Source organism: Babylonia areolata, chromosome 3, assembly GCF_041734735.1.
Source record: "Babylonia areolata isolate BAREFJ2019XMU chromosome 3, ASM4173473v1, whole genome shotgun sequence".
NCBI classification, from domain to species: Eukaryota; Metazoa; Mollusca; class Gastropoda; order Neogastropoda; family Buccinidae; genus Babylonia; species Babylonia areolata.
In genome coordinates this window covers 49327826-49348337 of record NC_134878.1, presented here as the reverse complement: position 1 = coordinate 49348337, position 20512 = coordinate 49327826, and the positions used below count along the sequence as shown (strand labels likewise).

At 40.6% G+C, this 20512-nt stretch overlaps 1 protein-coding gene across 3 annotated transcripts in view; it reads left to right on the top strand.

Moving 5' to 3' along the window:
* Positions 1-302: 302 nt before the first annotated feature.
* The window catches only part of LOC143280062 (fatty-acid amide hydrolase 1-like), a 38558-nt gene continuing 18348 nt past the window's right edge, over positions 303-20512 (top strand). The window contains exons 1-13 of one of the 3 annotated variants that reach the window (XM_076584557.1): positions 303-747; positions 1818-1945; positions 2533-2682; positions 4315-4428; positions 5636-5692; positions 6356-6448; positions 6989-7060; positions 8564-8625; positions 10256-10462; positions 11644-11684; positions 13815-13942; positions 14521-14646; positions 15284-15381. In XM_076584557.1, the coding sequence (XP_076440672.1) occupies positions 1853-1945; positions 2533-2682; positions 4315-4428; positions 5636-5692; positions 6356-6448; positions 6989-7060; positions 8564-8625; positions 10256-10462; positions 11644-11684; positions 13815-13942; positions 14521-14646; positions 15284-15381 (1241 nt within the window). In that variant the 5' untranslated portion in view covers positions 303-747; positions 1818-1852. The remainder of the gene's footprint in view (positions 748-1817; positions 1946-2532; positions 2683-4314; positions 4429-5635; positions 5693-6355; positions 6449-6988; positions 7061-8563; positions 8626-10255; positions 10463-11643; positions 11685-13814; positions 13943-14520; positions 14647-15283; positions 15382-20512) is intronic. The other 2 variants (XR_013054987.1, XM_076584558.1) reach the window with 2 other exon arrangements.

Here is a 20512-nt window from a genome sequence, read left to right as displayed (position 1 = left end):
ATATGGTCAATTGTCGAATAGTTTTTACTGACGGAAACCTGCCTGTTCTTTACTGATTTTGCTTTCATTTTCAGCCCAGTGGCACAATCTTTTGTTCAAAATGGCCGTAAATACCTTCTTGACAACGCTAAGTAAAGCTATGCCTCTGTAGTTATCTGGATTGGTTTCGTCTCCTTTTTTGAGAGAGAGAGAGAGAGAGAGAGAGAATCTGACACACACAGAGAGAGGTGTGACGTAAAACTGAGGCAGTGAACCCACACTAAAGCGGGCCGCAGCACTCAAGTCGCGCACTGCTGCACAACTCTGCAGGCGGACGGTTGTAAGAAGAGAACACATTTACAACACATTGATCATTCCACAGAACATCTGTGATCAAGCAGGAAGCAGTATCAACACACAACTGTATACATGCATGTGTATTTGCCTGCTTTTGGATCTTTTTGAGAGGGATTAACGAGCCGTGGGACCAGTTACCGAACACGGGGGCGTATCGGGCGTAAAGAGGACAACGCCGGCAAAATTCGATGTGCAGCAGTTTTCCTGTCACGGCCGTAGCCACGAACAACTTGACCTTAAGGGCGCCACGCCTATAGGTCGTTAGACTCAACTCTACTCCAGTTTACCTGAACAAAGGCGCCGGGAAGAGAATCGAATTTGACAGTGAATTCGTCCAGTTTTCAAGCACACCAGTCTATTTTTCTGTGTGTTTTCTTCTGTTCTCAACATTTGCCGCAGTTCATTGAGAAGGTGAGATAAGTAGTAGTGTGGGCTTCTCGCCCCATCTCATTTCTGTTGCATTTTCTTGTTTCGGTGCGCACAGCATTTTTTACTTGTTCACAAAAGGTTTCCACAACTGAGTGTTCAATGTATTGGGGACAGACTGTTTCTCATTGAAGTTATACATTTTTGACTCACTTGTGTAAACAAAGTGAGTATGTTTTAACCCGGTGTTCGGTTGTCTGTCTGTGTGTGTGTGTGTGTGTGTGTGTGTGTGTCCGTGGTAAACTTGTGTTCTTTCTATGTCTCTGACTCTTAACTCGGCATGGAACGATCAAGCTCCCATTCTCTTCAGTAAAAGCCTATGCCTCTAGCTCCTTCACTTCATCCTAAAAAGTAAAAGTTACTTCCAAAACATCAATTTCTCACCTGACACTTTAGCACGTCTGTGCAAGCTTTGTTTTCATTTTATATTATTCTTCACATAAAATCACCTTTGTAAGCCAGTTGTTCTTGAGCATTCATGTGAATGATTAATCAGTATGGGTTATAGTGCTAATTTGTTCTTCATTTAATCACTTCAATTTATTTATCCTTGTGAGGATTTTTTGTGTGCATGTTAGTGAATTTTATTAGTATATGAAAATAGTGCATCATTGTTTTTTTCACAAACAGGTTTTATCATTTTATAAATGCCACAGACACTTTAATCCTCTAACTTTGCTGGACAAAGTTAGGCTAACAAGAAAAGCTTGTAAAAGTTTCAGAGTATGTGATACATAAAAAGTTGTAGTGAGAAACACAACACCTTTCTAAAAAAAAAAAGAAGAAGAAGAAAGGTGACTTGTACACATAGATGTGTTGACACACAGCTGCAGTAAGATATATACAACCCCTATATAAAAAGCGTAAGGTATGTGATGTGATACACACAATCAAAGTGACATGCTAGAACCTCTGTATAAAAAAGTATAAGGTGACAGACTTAGTGGTGCATAGACACTAAAACGCTCCTCTCCTAGAGCTATAACTTAGCAACAGGGATCCTATTTCATTAAATCACAAACACTATTTTATGCATGAATGAGTTTTTTTCACAGGTATCAGCTGTGTGGCCTTTCCACCAAGAGGCACAATGCCGATGTTTCTGCACGGACATGGTCATCACCATCTGGCTGGCAGAGTCTCTGATTGCTTGGAGGACATTCAGCCTGGCTTGACTCACAAAGTTAGTCGACTTTGATTTTTTTTTTTTTTTTTTTTTTTTTTTTTCAATTTCAAGACTTTTATTGTCTGCATTGAACATTTAAATTAAATTAAAACAGAAAATTTTCTTTGAGATAAAGTGGAGGTTTGTTGGGTGAGGAGCATGAGTGTGCGTGTGCGTGTGTGTGTGTGTGTGTGTGTGTGTGTGTTTGTTTGTGTGTGTGCGTGTGTGTGTGTGAGTGCACGCATGTTTGCTTGTGTATGTGGTTGTGAGTGTGTGTGTATGTGTGCATATGAAGAAAATGGAAATGTACAAAGAAAGGATTCATTAAAGCAGTGCAGTCAACAACCTGTTACTACTAAATTATAACACCAATTAACTAATGATTAAAAAAAAAAAAAATCAATACAGTGATATCTGTAGCTTAAGTCACACTTAGGAACACTCCAGCTGAATGATGCAACAGCTGGGATCCAGCAGTTCAGTGTGTGTGTGTTTGTGTGTGAGAGAGAGTGCGTGTGTGTGTGTGTGTGTTGTGTGTGTGAGTATACATGTATACATGCATATACATGTATACATGCATGCACTTTGTGCATATGTATGGACAGGTTGTGGGAGGAGTGGTGATTGGTGCTGCCTTGTCCTATGTGGCGGTGCGAGGTTATCGTTACTACCGTGCCCGGCAGATAGGGAAGGAGAGAGGCCTGGCTGCCAAGAAGGCATGTCAGAAGCTGAAGGACTACTTGAACCAGCAGGAGGTGATTGACAAACCGTGTGATGGTGTGCATGTGGTTTTGTGTTTGTGTGTGGAGGAGGAACAATCATGATTAATTACAAAGAAGTATCTTTAACTCTCTCCATATGAACGGTGAAAGAGACGACATTAACAGTGTTTCACCCCAATTACCATCATCAAAATATTGCAAGCAAAAGGCTCTTATACTGAAGAGGTGAATATTGACAAAGAATACCACAATTCTGATGACGGAAGCTAAAGGTTGGGTCATTCAGACACCCACTGGACATCCGAGGGGTCTGTGTAGAGGAGAAGAGAGGACTGGCCGTACTGAGTGAGTTAAGCTTACAGTCAGGCTAACTGCAAAATGAGAGCTGTAGTATCAGCGGGCTCTCCACTGCAGTAGGAATTCATTTACAGCTTAGTCTTTTTTGAAGGACTATAACTGGAAGGCAAGATTGCACTGACTCTTAGTGTTGCAGCCATGGGGGCCAGTTGACCACTGGGGACCATCCCAGTGCCAACTATCCTAAAGGCCTCTTGGCCAAGAGTGGGGCTGTAACTTGGGCAAGACACTCTCCACTGTAATCAAATTCTGCCCCAGTTAGTCAGGACAGTTGCTTCCCCTGCTGTTCTGATGGTCCTATGTGGATATGACTATCATACATGCATACATGATTATGTCATTAATTATGTAATTATCATCTGGAGTCCATCCCTCCCTCCATCACATTAACTTTTATACATACTTGTTTCTTTGTGAGTGAGTTAAATTCATTGAATGTGTGTTGTTCTTTGGAAATATGCAGTGGTGTGTAAGGAGGAGTGAATAAGCACAACATTTTCCTGTGTCTTGCAACATAGGTGCAATAAAATCTCTATACATGTCTCTTTGTCTTTGTTTTTATCATTACATCTTGGTGATTATAAACACCTTGCTAAAGTATTAATTTCCACATTTGAATGTCATCATTTAGAATTAAGATGAACAAATAAAAAGGCAGGAGAGAGGGGGAAGTTGTGTGGTTTGTGTGAGATGCAGGGTGGAATCAAATATGAATATTTTTATTATTGAAACAAACAGAAACACAAATCAGGAAAGCTGCTGGTCTTTGTAGAAGGGAAGTCATTCATTCAACAAGAGAAATAACTGATAATGAATGTGTTTGTGTGTGTGTTGATTAATGCCATTTGTGTGTGTGTGTGTGTGTGTGTGTGTGTGTGTGTGTGTGTGTGTGTGTTATATTTTTCATTAAATGCAAAGAGTTGTACATATGTAAATGCTTCTGTTCTGTTTAGATTTTTCATTTGTGGTTAGATTTTAAATTTCATGTAGAGTTTATATTCATCATTACAGCAGGATGTTAATTTGACTCTGTGTGTGTGTGTGTGTGTGTGTGTCTGTGTGTGTGTGTGTGTGTGTGTGTTTGCATGTTTGTGGCTCTTTTGTGGTGTGTATGTATGTGTGTGTGTGTGTGTGTGTGTGTGTGTGTGTGTGTTTGCATGTTTGTGGCTCTTTTGTGGTGTGTATGTATGTGTGTGTGTGTGTGTGTGTGTGTGTGTTTGAGAGTGAGTGTTTTAGATAATGACTCCTCTGTTGTGTGCACATTAAAAAAACACAACTTTATTGTAGCACTGTTGTGCCTTGTCACAGTTGAATCGAGAAAAAGATGCCATGATAGTCAGCCTCGGCATGGACGACTTGAAGGCCAAACTCCAAAAAGGCGAGCTCAAGGCAGTGGAGGTTTTGAGAGCTTACCAAAGAAAGGTAATTTTTAAAAAGTGTATATGTCATACCTGTACTGATTTCTGAAATTTTGAGTATGCTTGCCAAAAGAAAAACCTACCAACAACAGTATACAGATAAGCCTGCATGAATGCAGAAAAAGAAGAATACTTAGGCACACAGTTTTGTTTGTGATGTGTGAATGGATTTTTGAATGCTTCAAAAATCTTGACACCGACACATGGAACTGTTACATATCCAGAACAACATGACAGTAGAGGAAAACAAACGCAAAAAAAAAAAAGGAAAAAAAAAGAAGAAAGATTGTACGAAGATGCTTTTTAGTGGATGGGATAGAATATATAGAAGGGAGGGGCTGATCACCCTGGAGACGGCAAGGTGGTGGCTGGGTGTGGAGAGGGGCATTTGAACTCTTTCTAAAGGAAAGAGGCCATTGTTTTTGTTTTTTTTTGTTTTTTTCTCCTTTTTTTTTTTAGTGGGGCCTCCAACCTCCTCTTTTTTCCCTTTTTTTCCTTTTTTTTCCCCTTTTTTTTTTTGTGGGGCCTCCATCCTCCTCTTTTTTTCCCACATCTTTCTTTTTCTTCTTTCACAAACTCATATTTACCTTTCATGCACCACTTTCCCCCACACACCTTAACTAATCACTTTCAGTCTTTCCCCTATTGTCTGGCACAGCAATTGCCCCAGTGTGTCTTGAGGCATGAATTTTAAGAATATTCGATGTCTATGTACATTTGCCAGGGTTTTTTGATGTTCTAGCATTCTGATGTATGCATTCTAAACATGTATGACAAGTGATTACATCTGTCTGGGTTTATTGTTGCCCTAGTGTGAGTTGTTTGTTTGATATTGAAGCTTTTCTATCGTCCATCCTCTCTCTCCTCCTCCTCTATCTTAACCTAATACACACAAAAAAAGAATAAAAGATCTGTCTTCTGTATCATAATAACGGACCGACCCTATCTTTCCTTTTAATGTTTACATTTGTTTACATGCCAGTGGTTTTGTTCACCTAGTGCATGTATGTAACAGTGTATGCGGAGTTAGAAGTGGTGGTCCCTGCACATGTCTCAGCAATGGCAGTGAATGTATTTCCCATAGTAAATGATCTGGAGACAGCCCTTACCTTGTGTGTGTGTGTGTGTGTGTGTGTGTGTTTATACATGTCTTGTATACAGTCCTTTTTCTAGTTTTTATGATTATTCCTGCTTTCATTTCTTACCCACAGGCTCTGGAAGTCAATGACCAATTGAACTGCATCACTGAACCTATAGTTGAGGCAGAGGTAAGTGAGTCAGAATGACAGATATTGGAACTTAAAAGGGTAAGAATGTCGTTGACCCAGTCTGGTCTATATATAGGATTCAAACCTGTACAATCACTTCCCAGTTGGTTGCATTATCGCCAGGCCATTGTTCCAAGGATTGTTATTGTGTTGTGAAAGGTGGACAACAGTGTGATACTGAGGGGTGGTGTGTTCGTACCCCTGTGTAAACAACCGAAACAGTTCAACTCTGTGAAGTAGGCTTACTAAGCTTGATTTGACCAGGCAAATCATTAACTCTCTCCATACGAACAGCGAAAGAGACGACGTTAACAGCGTTTCACCCCAATCACCACCATCAAAATATTGCAAGCGGAAGGCTCTTATACTGAAGAGGTGAATGTTGACAAAGAATACCACAATTCTGACGACGAAAGCTAAAGGTTGGGTCATTCAGACACCCACTGGACATCCGATGGGTCTGTGTAGAGGAGAAGAGAGGACTGGCTGTACTGAGTGAGTTAACATGTTTCAGATTTATCACATCAGCATGTGCCACCATTTTTCCAGATGAAAGCAAGGGTGCTAAGCCTAGACAGCAGCAGGAGTTATTGTCATGGTGTAGTTGTGTTCCTTTTAGAAGTATTTAGGAAGACTGAAGGAATTTTTAAACAACCACTGCAGGCAATGGCCAAGCAGTTGGATCAGCTGAGACCTGAGCAGCGTGGACCTCTGCATGGAATTCCTGTCAGCATCAAGGAAAGTATCTTCATCAAGGTCAGTGACTCTGCTTCCTTGTGATGTGTGTGTGTGTGTGTGTGTGTGTGTGTGTGTGCGTGCATGCATGGTGTGTGCATGTGTGTGTGTGAGCTCATGAGTATATACACGTGCATGCAAGCATCATTTGCAGTTAAAAACAGTGGGTATCAATCATATATGTAAATTTTGTTTTAAAAAAATCAAACCAACCTCTCCTGTCACCTGACTTTATTTTCACAGTAAATCAATTCTGGCTAAAACCATATATGATTTCAAGTACATTGCAAAAGTGTTTTAGGTTTGAGATTGGCAGGTGATAAGGACAGCGTTTGTGTGTGTTTGTCTGTGTGGGTGTATGTTATTATGTTTTACCTTTTTTTTTTTTTAACTTTGTCTAATTTCATTTGTATTTTACTTCTGCACATGTTGAACAATAAACTTCTGTACTTGTGTATAGACCGGAAACCATTATTGAGTTGAAAACAAAGTTTGTTGTTATATGAACAGAAAATTGATAGGTTATCATATATGATTTGTGCATTCGATCATTGTTGACAGGGATACGACTGCACTGTGGGATTCACCCCTCTCGTAGGGAAGCCTGCGGACAAGGATGCTGATATTGTGCAGGTATACATGTTTCAGTGGTGGTGTCTTTGGTGTGTAAGGGAGAGAATGAATGTGAACATGATTAACAATAAAAAGGGGGGAATTAGTGAATGTTTGTGTGTGTGTGTGTGTGTGTGTGTGTGTGTCTATGTGTCTGTGTGTGTGTGTCTGTCTCTGTGTGGCGCATGCATGCATAATTATCCACTGAACCTATTCTGTTGTTTTGTCTTCAGTATTTTTATTTATTTATTTTTTTACTCTATTCATTTTAAATGAATGCATCAATCCACATGGACAGTCCGGAAAGTTTGGCTGAGTGTGTGAGATGCTGTGCACAGGAGCTTGTGATATTGAGATCTCAGCTGAGACGGCAGATTTTAGAAAGTTAATATTCTGTTCAAATTACAATGTGCAATTTTTCTTCCTTTTCTTTTTTTTTTTCTTTTTCTTTTTTTTTTGTGAGGACCTGCATTTAGCTATAGCGATTTAAAAAAAACCAAACTTTGAGACCTTTTGACACACATAAAAGTTCAGGTTTTTTTTCAAATATTAAATCTGCAGACACATGCAGGATTCTAATGGGTGGGTATGTGTTAATGAGCTGAACTAGTAAGAGAAATACAAAATACCTATCCACATTCACAGGTGCTTTCCATTATTGTTCACAACTCTTAGCTTCTTCACCCAGCCATCATATGGGTGCAACCATCACACGACACAGAAACTTGGGCCTTGTCTCATGTGATGTAAGTACCTCTGATAGATTGAGTACAGTGAATTGATAGAAACAATGGGGAAAAGTCCAGAGAGTTTTGTTGTTAACACATGCTTTGACTAGACTTGTACAGCACTTGAGGCCCCCTTACAATGGGCCTGTTTGTTGTTCTGCAGAGTGAGAACAATATACACTTAGTTTTGTGTTGAAATGACTATTAAATTGTAAAGACAGGACTTGAATGTATTGTATATAATTACACATACTTAACCGTGACCCACTAGTGCAGACTCCGGCAGGGGTCTGATTCCTGTCCTGTGCAAACTACTACCTGCCTATGCAGAGAAAACGAAAGTAGCTTTCCTCTATATTGTATTGTATTGCTCTTTGTCACAATAGATTTCCCTGTATGAAGTTTGGGCTGCTCTCCTCAGGGAGACCTCCTAGCTACAGTGCAGCACCACCTTTTTTTATATAAAAAGCAAGTGTATTTGTTTTCCTATCAAAGAGGAATTTTCTACATAAGTTTGCCATGAACAACCCTTTTGTTGCTGCAGGTTGTTTAACAGACAAGTGCAGGATGCACGCAGGACCTCACTTCATTGTCTCATCTGAATGACTAGCATCCAGACCACCATTCCAGTCTTGTGGAGGGAAAGAAAATACTGACAAATGTGGATTCAATCCAATGTACTAAAATTCTATTGCTTCCTAGGCAGACACATTACCACTAGGTCAACGTTTCACTCCGTGGGAGCTGCAGACAGTGTACAAATAACATATGTTTGTCAGTCAGCTTTATGTTTCAGCTTTTGAAGAGTCTTGGAGCTGTGCCGTTTGTTCGCACCAACATCCCTCAGGGCTTGCTGGCGTGAGTTACAGACAAGAACCATGTGCTGTTATAACTTTAGACAGTAGTTTTTTTGATTTCATGCATCTTTTTAGAAATAATTTTTAACCTTTGATGTACCTCATGGGTGAAAAATTACCCACACTCTCATTTAAATCTTCACAACCCAGTCAGTTTTGCTACATTTGAAATCAAATTTCATGTCTTTATCCATTAATGATTTTTGCATGTCTCTACCAAGCATGTTTTTGTTTTGTAAGCAAACAAAGAGGCAAATGAACAATGAAATCCTTGTTTAATGGCACGAATGAAAACACAATGGTTGACCAAATAATTACTCTGATAGTCAAAAAGCATCACCAGTATGAAATAGAAAATGTCAGTCAAAAGCTCTCAACCATTGCCCCCAGAGTTTCTGACATTTCCAGAAGCAATGCAAATCAACTAGTCAATGACTTGTTCAAATATTTATCATATGTTTGCATGTTGTTATTGTTTTTTTCCTTGGGGAAAAAAACCTTCAGTATATTAGTGTCTTTGTTGTTGATGGTGCTGTAGTTGCTGTTGCTGTTATTATTCAATATCATTCAGTTTTCCACACTGTCAGTTTGTTGTCGGAAGCACCAAACAGCTTGTGAAGAAAGCAGAGAAAGTTTGTTGGCAGGAAGGAAAAGTATGGGTCGGGTTTGCAGGTGATGATGAGAGAAAGAAAGAAAGAAAGAAAGAAGGAAGGAAAGAAGGAAGGAACACAGCATGGGATTGGGCAGGGGCAAGGCAAGGCAAGGCAAGAAGTTCATGTCAAGTGGGGAGTGGTTGAGGGAGGACGGGGAGAGGGTGATGGGACAGTGGGGGTGGGGAAGGGGTGGGTGGTGTAGAAGTCTATAACAGAAGGGAATGAGGAAGTGATTTTGTTTTTGGAGGTGAAGTTTCACCTGATTACGTAGATTGTCTCAATGATGTAATATGGGTTGGGTTTTTTGTTTCTGTTTTTTTTTGTTTTGTTTTTTTTGTGTGTGTGTGTGTTGTTGTTTTAATGGCTGATATGTGTGTTTTTTGTTTGTTTTTGTTTGGGGTGGGAACAGAGAAGCTGCAAAAAAAGAAAAAGAAAAAAAAAGTGTGTGTATGTGTGTGTGTGTGTGTGTGTGTGTGTGTGTGTGTGCATTAAAAAAAAAAAGGATTTGAAGTACACGGTCTATACAAAGGTACTTCTTGGGGGTTTAGAAACAGATACATTGATATATTGTGTGTTGATTTCAAAAACCTGAACAAATAGCCCCCCACAAAACCAGACCTTGTCACTTCAGTCCTTCATGATGCTAAACCACACTAAGTACATAGTCAGTGAATATGTAAATTCTGTTTTCTTTTGTATAACTGTTCTCGATGTTGTCTGTGTACACTGGCACTGTGAACACTCAACCTAAACGTTGAAATGTCTATGCACCCTGTATGAGTTAAGTCATTCATTCTTGATGCTCTCTGTGTATTGTGTCATACATTCTTGATGCTCTCTGTGTATTGTGTTTAATTAATAACTGTTTTGAGAAGAAAAAACAAACTAATGAAACCTCCTGAAAAAACAACAACAAAAAAACAACAACACACACACAAAAACCACAACAAAGCCCTTATTGTTTTAATGTCTGCACAGATACGCTTGCTCCAATCCCATCTTTGGTCGAACCTCCAACCCCTACTGCCTGGAGCGAGGTCCTGGGGGGTCGTCTGGCGGAGAGGGGGCACTGCTGGGTGCAGGTGGCTCCATCATCGGCATTGGCTCCGACATTGGTGGCAGCGTTCGAGTCCCGGCCACCTTCTGTGGGGCTTACAGCCTGAAAGCTACAGCTCAAAGAGCCCTGTGAGTCGGTGGAGGATATGCTTACATGGTGTGTTCATTGTTATCATGTTAACTGATGGCAGCGTTCGCATGCTGGCCACCTTCTGTGAGGCTTACAGTCTGAAAGCTACCGCAGAGAGAACCCTGTAAGTCAGTGGATGATATGCTTACATGGTGGTTTTGTTTTTTTTTGTTATCGTGTTAACTGGTGGCAGCGTTCACATTCTCTGGGTCACTTTCTCTGGGGCCTACAGTCTGAAAGCTACAGTGGAATGATTCCTGTGAGTTCATTGTAGAATACGCTTCACATGGTTTTGTGGCTGATTGGGTTTTTGTTGTTGCTGTTGTTTGTATGTCTTCTGATGACCTGTTTCTGTTTACACTACTGCTGTGTTCCTTTCCATTTGTCATTGTGATAGTCCTGCTGCGTGCAGATGATTTATGTAATTTTCTCTTTCTCTATATTTTTGTGTCTTATGTCTTGTGCTGTCTTATATCTTCATCCTTCACCTCTACATCTGTTCTTTCTGTCATTCACTCACTTGCTGACTCTGTTGTTGTTTTCATGACTATGACAGAATGATTTCAAACTGACAGGTAGTCGCAGCACTGAGACAGCTCCTATGCAGTCAGCTCAGCTGTAAGCACCTTGATTGAGTTGAACTGGATATGATCTTGAACTTGGCTGAATAGAGAGCAGATGAATTAACTGTCCATCCATTTTTTTGTGGTCTTTTCTCCTTTCCCCTTTCTCTTTTAAAATCTTTTTTAACCTGGCCACTGAGCAGCAAGTGCGTCTGTCTTTCTTTCTTAGTAGTGGTGGCACAAAGTGTTTAAAATGTTTCTTTATCAGTAGATAACACATAGATAACATGTTTACGAGTGGTGGTAACGCAACAATGATTTTTCCTGAGTAGTGGTAGCACTGTAATGTCTCTTCCTGAGTGGTGGTGATACAAAGATGTTTCTGTCTGAGTATTAGCAACACAAAGATGAATCAGGAAAAAAAAAACAAGTTTGTGTTAGGAGTGATGTTTGACTGGTTAGCATAGAGGACAGGAAGAAAATAAGAGGATTGTGTGGACTTTCTTGCGCAAAGTATTGCACTTGAAGTATATTGTGTGTGCATTTCTTGATGGCAGCCGTTCTTTATAGTGTCACTTTGGAACATGTATCAAGAACATGATTTTTTTCACTTTCAGGAACAAGGGACACTTACCTCTGTTAAAGGGAGAAACAGCAGGTAAGCTTTCAACCTATATGGATAGATTGTACATATATTCATTCATGAATGTATAGATGCATAGATAGAGACATATCAAATCAACTTTATGAAGAGCACAGGAATAGGAGTCAAGATGGCTGCCGGAAAAAGAGGGCGCTAGTCAGGGGGGCAAAGGGGAGGTTACCTGCTTCCGGGAGGTTATCGGCTGTAGCTACTTTAGTTTTCTCCACATAGGCGGATAGTAGTTTGCACAGGACAGGAATGTCATACCCCTGCCGGAGTCTGATCTAGTGGGTTACGGTAAGTATGTTACTTAAATGTAATTTTAGGAAGAAAATTTCCTTTACATCGCAGAAGCGTAGCAAAGACAAATCCAAACCAGCAACGGATCCAGTTCTGGTTTCCAGACTTCCATCCTTCAGCTATCAAAATATTAGTTTCAAGTATGACAGAATGTGTGTGTGTATGCGTGTATGCGCATGTGTGTGTGCTCCCCCCATTTCTTTCTTCCCCTGCCCCCTCTCTCCCGGCACCTCTTCTCTCTTTCTCTGTGTATGCTTCTCTCCCTTCCAATATATATATATATATATATATATATATATATATATATATATTATGCTACCCCACCATCTGCACCATTTCAGTGGCATTACTCTCACTCCACTCATTCTGAGTCCTCCATGCACATCCACACATGAGTTCATCTTTCACAGTCCCAGCATCAGCAGTCCGCAGGGAACCATCAATGGTACGTCGCCAGAAGGCCACACACCAAAGGAGTCCTTGCACTGCTGCTGAGTAAACTTTGATGGTGTTCAGTAGTGCCTGTTCTTATTTATCGTACTAGGACACCACCTACTAAGCCCCCTACTGATAACAATAATGGCTTAGTTGTGGAACTAGACTGTGAGCGACGATTCCCATCCCCACCCCTCTCAAAGGGAAGACCTCCACCATGTCCCTCCAGTGACAGTCCCCTATGAATGTACTGACACTACAGACATTGACAGGACTCACCCCAAGCATGGAAGTGGAGTGGTATGGAAACTGAGGTCACCATGAGAGCAGGGCATGTAATGCCACTTGATTTGGCACTTATTTTATATTGACGATGAAGAAGTAGAGGAGGAGGAGGAGGATGCTATGGAGGTCCATTTAGGTTTGGGTCTAACTGACAAGGCTGTACTTTATGCTTCTTGGCATAATGATATCCGGGCATCAGCCAGGCCCAACAGATAAGACACTTGCAGTGTTGGTAAGGGTATTAGAGCAAAACACAGAAGAACACATCCGTAAAGTGGATGATATTCGACTGTGTGGTCTTTCCATTTAAGCCCATAGCACACTCAACTCTGGGAAGGAGCCGGGGCCTTCCACATATTCTGCCTCTGTCTGCTTTCTCATCCCCCTATCCCTCTCCATCTGATGTCAGGAATCAGACCAAGCCGAGCTGAGACAACCAACAACTTCTTGCCTGTACCCTCCTAGACCCAGTCATTACTGACATGCTCAGAAATCAGGCAAGGAGTTTTCTGTCTCTCTTGCACAGTCCCAGCAGAGATAATCCAAATGCAGCCCCTTTGTGCACTATCCCAAGCAAGCCTATGACCATGACTACTATACTTGTGTCGAACCTGGTGTCACATAACACTGGATACAGTAGCATATATTTATCAAACTTGAAATTGTCGCAGTCATCAGTGAAAGCGTCATATGGGTTGGACAGCTCAGCAATGAAAGTTTTGGAGTTGCTGTAGTCTCCTTGGCACAGATCTGGCTTACCCCTGTGGATGATACCCTGCCCCATCAACCCAGGCCTGAACATGTTCGGTCACTATGGCTTTGTACAGCTGCTCCTACACAAGACTCGCGCTCCATTTAAGTCAGTTCGTAAAACTTGGGAAGGGTGTGTAATGTTTCCTTACATCTGGAATGTATTTGTCAGTATGTTGACGTTTGATTTGTTTTATTTTAGATTATTAGTGTGTGTGTGTGTGTGTGTGTGTGAGCTTCATGTGTGTGCATGTCTGTTCAGTCTGATGTTGTACTGAATGAAGTTGTGATTCAGTGTGCACGTATTGTTATTGTATCCTCTACACTCTAGAAGGGGCAAAAGGATTAGATTTCTTTGAATCTGTGTGACACCAGTGCTTGGATCCGTTCAGCCAATGGCGAGGGACATGGCCAGCCTGATACAGCTGACCCGGGGACTGTACACTCAGCACAAGATGCATGACATGGACTCCACTGTCCCTCCAATTTCCTTCAGAGATGAGGTGATGGTCTTGCTGCTTGGATATTGGCTTAGATTTTTCACTGGGTGCGTGGGTGGGTGGATGTGTGTGTTTTTCACTGAGGCTTTTTAGTGTGTGTGTGTGTGTGTGTGTGTGTGTGTGTGTGTGTGTGTGTGTGTGTGTGTGTGTGACTATACCACTTACAATGTAGCAGCGCTCCCGACTTCAACAGGAGGAAAATCACAATGTATTGTCTTCCAAAAGCTCCTTTCAGACTTGCCCTTTCCCCCAAGTGTGACTGGAAAACTGAGCACATAGTCTCTTCCATGAGATGAAAAACCGAGGTCCCATGTGCAGCATGCACTTTGGTGCACTAAAAAGGAACCATTGTTATCGTAAGTGTTGTCCTCTGGCAAAAAAAAAACCCGCAGAAGAAATCATCTTGGAGAGGTAGACAAAATACATACGCCTGCACTCAAGGCCTGACTAAGCACAAGGGGCCATGCTGCTGGTCAGGCATCTGCCTGGCAGATGTGGTGCAGCATACACGGATTTGTCAGAAAGCAGTGATGCATCCTTGAGAAACTGAAACTGATCGTTCTCCTTCGGGTTCCGGACAGGTGTTTGAGCACAAAGGGCCGCTGCGCATCGGGTTCTACACCTCCATTGAAGGCATGCCCGCACACCCCACCTGTGTTCGTGCTGTTCTGGAGGCCAAGGATGCTCTGGAACAAAAGGGCCACCAGGTAAATGATGATGACAGTAATAACATTAATATTAATCATGATGATGATGATACTAATAACAATAAGAACAAGAAATGCAGACTGATTCTGACACCTGCTCTGGCTGCTCTGGAACAAAAGGGCCACCTGGTAAATAATAATAATAATAATAAACATAATAATGATGATGATAATAATAACAGTGATGATAATAATGATATTAATAGTAATAATGATAATGATAATAATCCTAACAACAATAAGAGCAATAAATTCAGACTGATTCTGACATGTCCCAGACATGGAGCTTGTGGTGTTTACAGTAAACAAGCATGTGCACACACACAAACATGCAAGCAAACAAGCAAATACACACTCATAATAATGTAATCTGTGTGTGACAGGTCTGTTTGACATGGGAGACAATTACCATGGCTAATTCATCTCAGGTCTGACATGGGAGACAATCACATTATCATGTGCCGTTTGTGTGCTCTGTGTGTGTGTGTGTGACAGGTCTGTTTGACATGGGAGACAATCACATAATTATGTGCTCTCAGTGTGTGTGACAGGTCTGTTTGATATTGGAGACAATGATATAATCATGAGATGCGTGTGTGTGTGTGTGTGTGTGTGTGTGTGTGTGTGTGTGTGACAGGTTGTCCCCTTCAAACCGCCCAGAGCTTTTGAGGCCTTTTGTGAGCTGATGGTAAGAGGTACCTCTGGAGACGGCGGGGCTGACCTCTACCCACTCCTGTAAGCTGTGCTTCTTTCTTTCTTTCTTTCTTTCTTTCTTTCTTTGTGTATTTATTCACTGGGTTTTTACAGTCATTGAAATTTGGAGAAAAAAAAAGTCTTGAAAAGATGGGAGAACCATTTTCAGGGCCGAAAAGGTCTTGGAGAAATGAGAGAACAATTTTCAGGGCTGGAAAAACCTTGGAAAGAATTTGTTTTGCCCACCCTTCAGGCTCTTGAAAAAAAACCTTGGTACCTTAATAAAACCCTTGACCAGTACCACTCAACAAAGAGTTTAATGCATTCAAAAAACATACCATTCTACAAAAACATACTATTCAACAAAGAGCTTAATGAATTACAAAAAAAAACATACCATTCAACAAAGACCTTAATGCATTAAAAAAAACCAAACCATTCAACAAAGACATAGAGGTTGATGCATTAAAAAAAAAACACCATTTAACAGAGGGCTTCATGCATTCAAAAATCATACCATTGTACAAAGAGTTTAATGCATTCAAAAGACATACCATTCAACAAAGAGTTTAATACATTCAAAAAGCATACTATTCAACAAAGAGCTTAATAACCCTTTCCTTCTGATAACGGTAGGAGCCGGCATGCTCGCGCGCGCGCAGCGCCTCAATGCGTCTGGCGCCGGCTGCGTGTGTGTGGTACTTTTCCATCATGTGCTGACGCCGTGACTATGCTCAACAGGCACTAAAAGTTGGTGGAAAGTTTCCTTCTATAGTCCAATAATCTGGCATCGCTATTTTTGAATGCTAGCACCACTTCCATTCACAAAGAAAGGAGGGAAACTGCGTGTAGAGAGTTGTGAATGAAACTGACCGGTTTTCACAATGGCGTCGTCTGCATGCACCAGTGAGTTCGAGGATTATTCAGCGAGGAATTAGGTCTTATATTAGAAGAAGTGTCAAAATATGATCAGATTGAAGAGTGTGAAGAATTAGAAGAAGATTCTGATGTACATTTAGGTTCCGATCAAGAAGAAAGTGGTGAAAGTGATCCGGAGGACAATGTGCCACTCGCCGCTCTGCAAACCACGTGGCGACCGGCTACTCAGCCTACCAACGTGGCCACATTCCAGCAGCCGACAGGCCCTGCACATTCACTGCCAAGCACTGCCACCCCTCTGGATTATTTTTTTTTGTTTATACCCATCACATTTTTTCAGGTTGCAGCAGAAGAGACTAACAGGTATGCCCGACAAAAACAAGCAGCCCGGGGCACACCTGACCCCCTTTGGTACGAAACAACACCTGATGAAATGCGGGCCTATCTCTCTGTGCTGATCATGATGGGGATCAATCGTCTGCCACGTTTGTGGTGCTACTGGTCAACCGACCCTCGCTTCAGGAATAACTGGATCAGCAGTGTCATGCCCAAAACACGGTTTTTCAAAATCAACCAGTACTTTCATCTGCGCAACACATCGAACACACCTGCACGTGATCACCCCGACTATGACCCCTTGTACAAGGTGAGAAATTTCATCAACATGATTCTTCCTTTGTTCCGGACCAACTACCATCCAGGTCGTGAACTAAGTATTGATGAGGCAATGATCGGGTACAAGGGTCGGATATTTTTCAAGCAGTACATGCCAGCCAAGCCAACCAAATGGGGCATCAAGGTGTGGGAGATGTGTGACGCCAGGACAGGGTACTGCGTTGCATTTGATATTTACACCGGCCGTGCAAGTCGCAGAGACACCACCATCAGTCTTGGGCATGAAGTCGTTCACATGTTGGCATCACCTTTCTACCATCAAAACAGGCACCTGTATTTTGATCGTTTTTTCACCAGTGTCCCCTTGATGACACACCTGGCCCGAAATGGGACATATGCCTGTGCCACTGTCAACGTCAACCGCAAAGGGTTACCAGAGGAGGTCAAGACTGCCAAATTGAAAGAGAAGGGAAAATTGCTGCAGATGCAGAAGGGCTCGCTGATGGCCACAGTCTACAAAGACAACCGTCAGATCTACCTTCTCAGCACCAACCAGCCACCAGGTATGACGACAGTGGAGGGCAAAGTGACGCCGACAGTCATCGCCAGCTACAACAAGTACATGGGTGGCGTTGACAAGTCAGACCAGTATCGCGCCTACTACCCTGTTGGTCATCAGAACAAGAAATGGTGGCGCTACATTTTCCATTCTCTGGTCAACTTGTGCATTGTCCAGGCCTACCTCACCTGGGAAGTGTCACCTCATGCCCCAGTGAACAAGACCTATGACCACTTTATGTTTCACGCTGACATTGCAGAACAACTTCGCGCAGGATTCACCTCCAGGAAGCGCAAAGCAGGGCGCAGCAAAGCAGTGCCAGATTCCCCCATTGCCTTGGCCAGCATCAACCATCACAAGTTAGAAAAGATCAAAGGGAGACGTAGGGTCTGTCGGCAGTGCATCAAAGACGGTCGCAGGACGGCGAAGGGACGAGGGGTAGAAACATCGTATATGTGTTCTTTCTGCCAGGTACCTCTCTGCTTCCACAGGAATGACTGTTTCCGTGACTATCATGGACAGAATGTGCCTCAACATTAGGACAAGCTAGCTTGTTTTTGTTTATGTGTGTGTGTGCTTACCTGTAGTTTTGGTGACTCTGTGACACTTAGCAGTGACACTCTACTCACTATCCTTACTGTACAGTAACACATTGTGTGCATATATAAACAGATCTGTACAAAGTGCTTAGAACAGTGACATAAGAGCAACATGGAACTGTGCTTGAAATTATCTCCAGTAACTCTTCAGTTGTGACAACTGACACTAGTTGTGTGACATTCTTTGGATTACCTGTTGGGACTGTACTGGCAGACAGGAGACAGATCATCTCAGGTAGGCCGCAGCTTCATTTCACAACACTAACGTGCATGTGCATGGAATAACTGCATGTTGGTGTGCTGTATTAGAATTGTCACCATCGCATGTGACATATTTGGTGACATTTTGGTGACAGAGACACGACCTTTCACATCTAGACACACAGAATCTCGCTCACATGACAGAACAAAGCCTCATGACCATACCTACCGAATTTCATGACTCTAGAGGTTTATTCTTGGTTGTGGTGAAGCGTGAACTATACATACCCATTTTGAGGCTAAACTCACCAAAAGAATCCGAAATCTAGGGGAGTTTGGCCTCAGAGAATCCGAATGCAAGAGGGTTAATGCATTAAAACAAAACAAAAAACATACCATTCAACAAAGACCTTAATGCGTTAAAAAAAACCCATACTATTCAACAAAGACAAAGAGCTTGATGCATTATAAAAACCATACCATTCAACAAAGGGCTTCATGCATTCAAAAATCATACCATTGTACAAAGAGTTTAATGCATTCAAAAGACATCATTGTTGAATGCATTGGAAAAAAACCCATACTATTCAACAAAGAGCTTAATGCGTTTAAAAAAAACAACCCATACCATTCAACAAAGACCTTAATGCATTAAAAAAAAACCCAATATACTATTCAACAAAGACGACCTTAATGCATTAAAAAAAATACAACATATCATTCAAAAAACAGACCATTCAACAAAGAGATTAATGCATTCAAACAACATACTATTAAAGAAAGACCTTAATGCATTAAAAACAAACAAACCCAAAAAACATACCATTCAACAAAGAGCTTAATGCATTAAAAAAAAACAACCTTACCATTTAACAGAGAGATTAATGCATTAAAAAATAACATACCATTCAACAAAGACCTTAATGCATTCCAAAAACACAGCATTCAACACTGCAGTAAAAAAATCATACCATCCAACAAAGTGCTTAATGCATTAAAAAAAACCCAACTAATTAATAAAGAGATGCATTCAAAAACATACCATTCAACAAAGAGCTTAATGAATTCAGTTCAACAAAGAGCTGAATGCATTACAAAAAACAAAAACAAAAACCCATACAATTCAACAAAGACCTTAATGCATTAAAAAAACATACCATTCAACAAAGACCTTAATGCATTAAAAAATCATACCATTCAACAAAGGCCTTAATGCATTCAAATAACATACCACTCAAAAAAGACTTTCATGCATTAAAATAACATATCATTCAACAAAGACCTTAATGCATTAAAAAAAGCCATTTAACAAAGAGCTTAATGCATTAAAAAAAAAACAACATACCATTCAACAGAGACCTTAATGCATTTAAAAAAAAAAACACCAACACCATTCAACAAAGATCTTAATGAATTCAGTTCAACAAAGAGCTTAATGCATTACCAAAAAACCCCCATACAATTCAACAAAGATCTTAATGCATTCAAAAAACATACCATTCAACAAAGAGTTTAATGCATTAAAAAATCATACCATTCAACAAGGCCTTAATGCATTCAAATAACATACCATTCAAAAAAGACTTTCATGCATTAAAATAACATACCATTCAACAAAGACCTTAATGCATTAAAAAAAAAAATATACCATTTAACAAAGAGCTTAATGCATTAAAAAAAACCATACCATTCAACAAAGACCTTAATGCATTAAAAAAACAACAACACCATTCAACAAAGATCTTAATGCATTAGAAAAACATACCTTTTAACGAAGAGCTTAATGCATTAAAAAAAACATACCATTCAACAAAGACCTTAATGCATTCAAAAAACATACCATTCAACAAAGACCTGAATGCATTCAAAAAACATACCATTCAACAAAGATCTTAATGCATTAAAAAAAAAACATACCATTCAACAAAGAGTTTAACACATTGAAAAAAAAATTACCATTTAACAAAGAACTTAATGCATTAAAAAACATACCTTTCAGCAAAGCGCTTAATGCATTACAAAAAAAAACCCATACCTTTCAGCAAAGACCTTAATGCATTAAAAAAAAACAAAAAACATACCATTCAACAGACGTTAATTCTTTTTTTTTTTTTAAACATACCATTCAACAAAGACAAAGAGTTTAATGCATTAAAATAACATGCCTTTCAACAAAGACCATAATTCATTCAAAAAACATACTATTCAACAAAGACCTTAATGCATTAAAAAACAACAACAACATACCATTCAACAAAGAGCTTAATGCATATTTTTAAAAAAACATACCGTTCAACAAAGAGCTTAATGCATTAAAAAA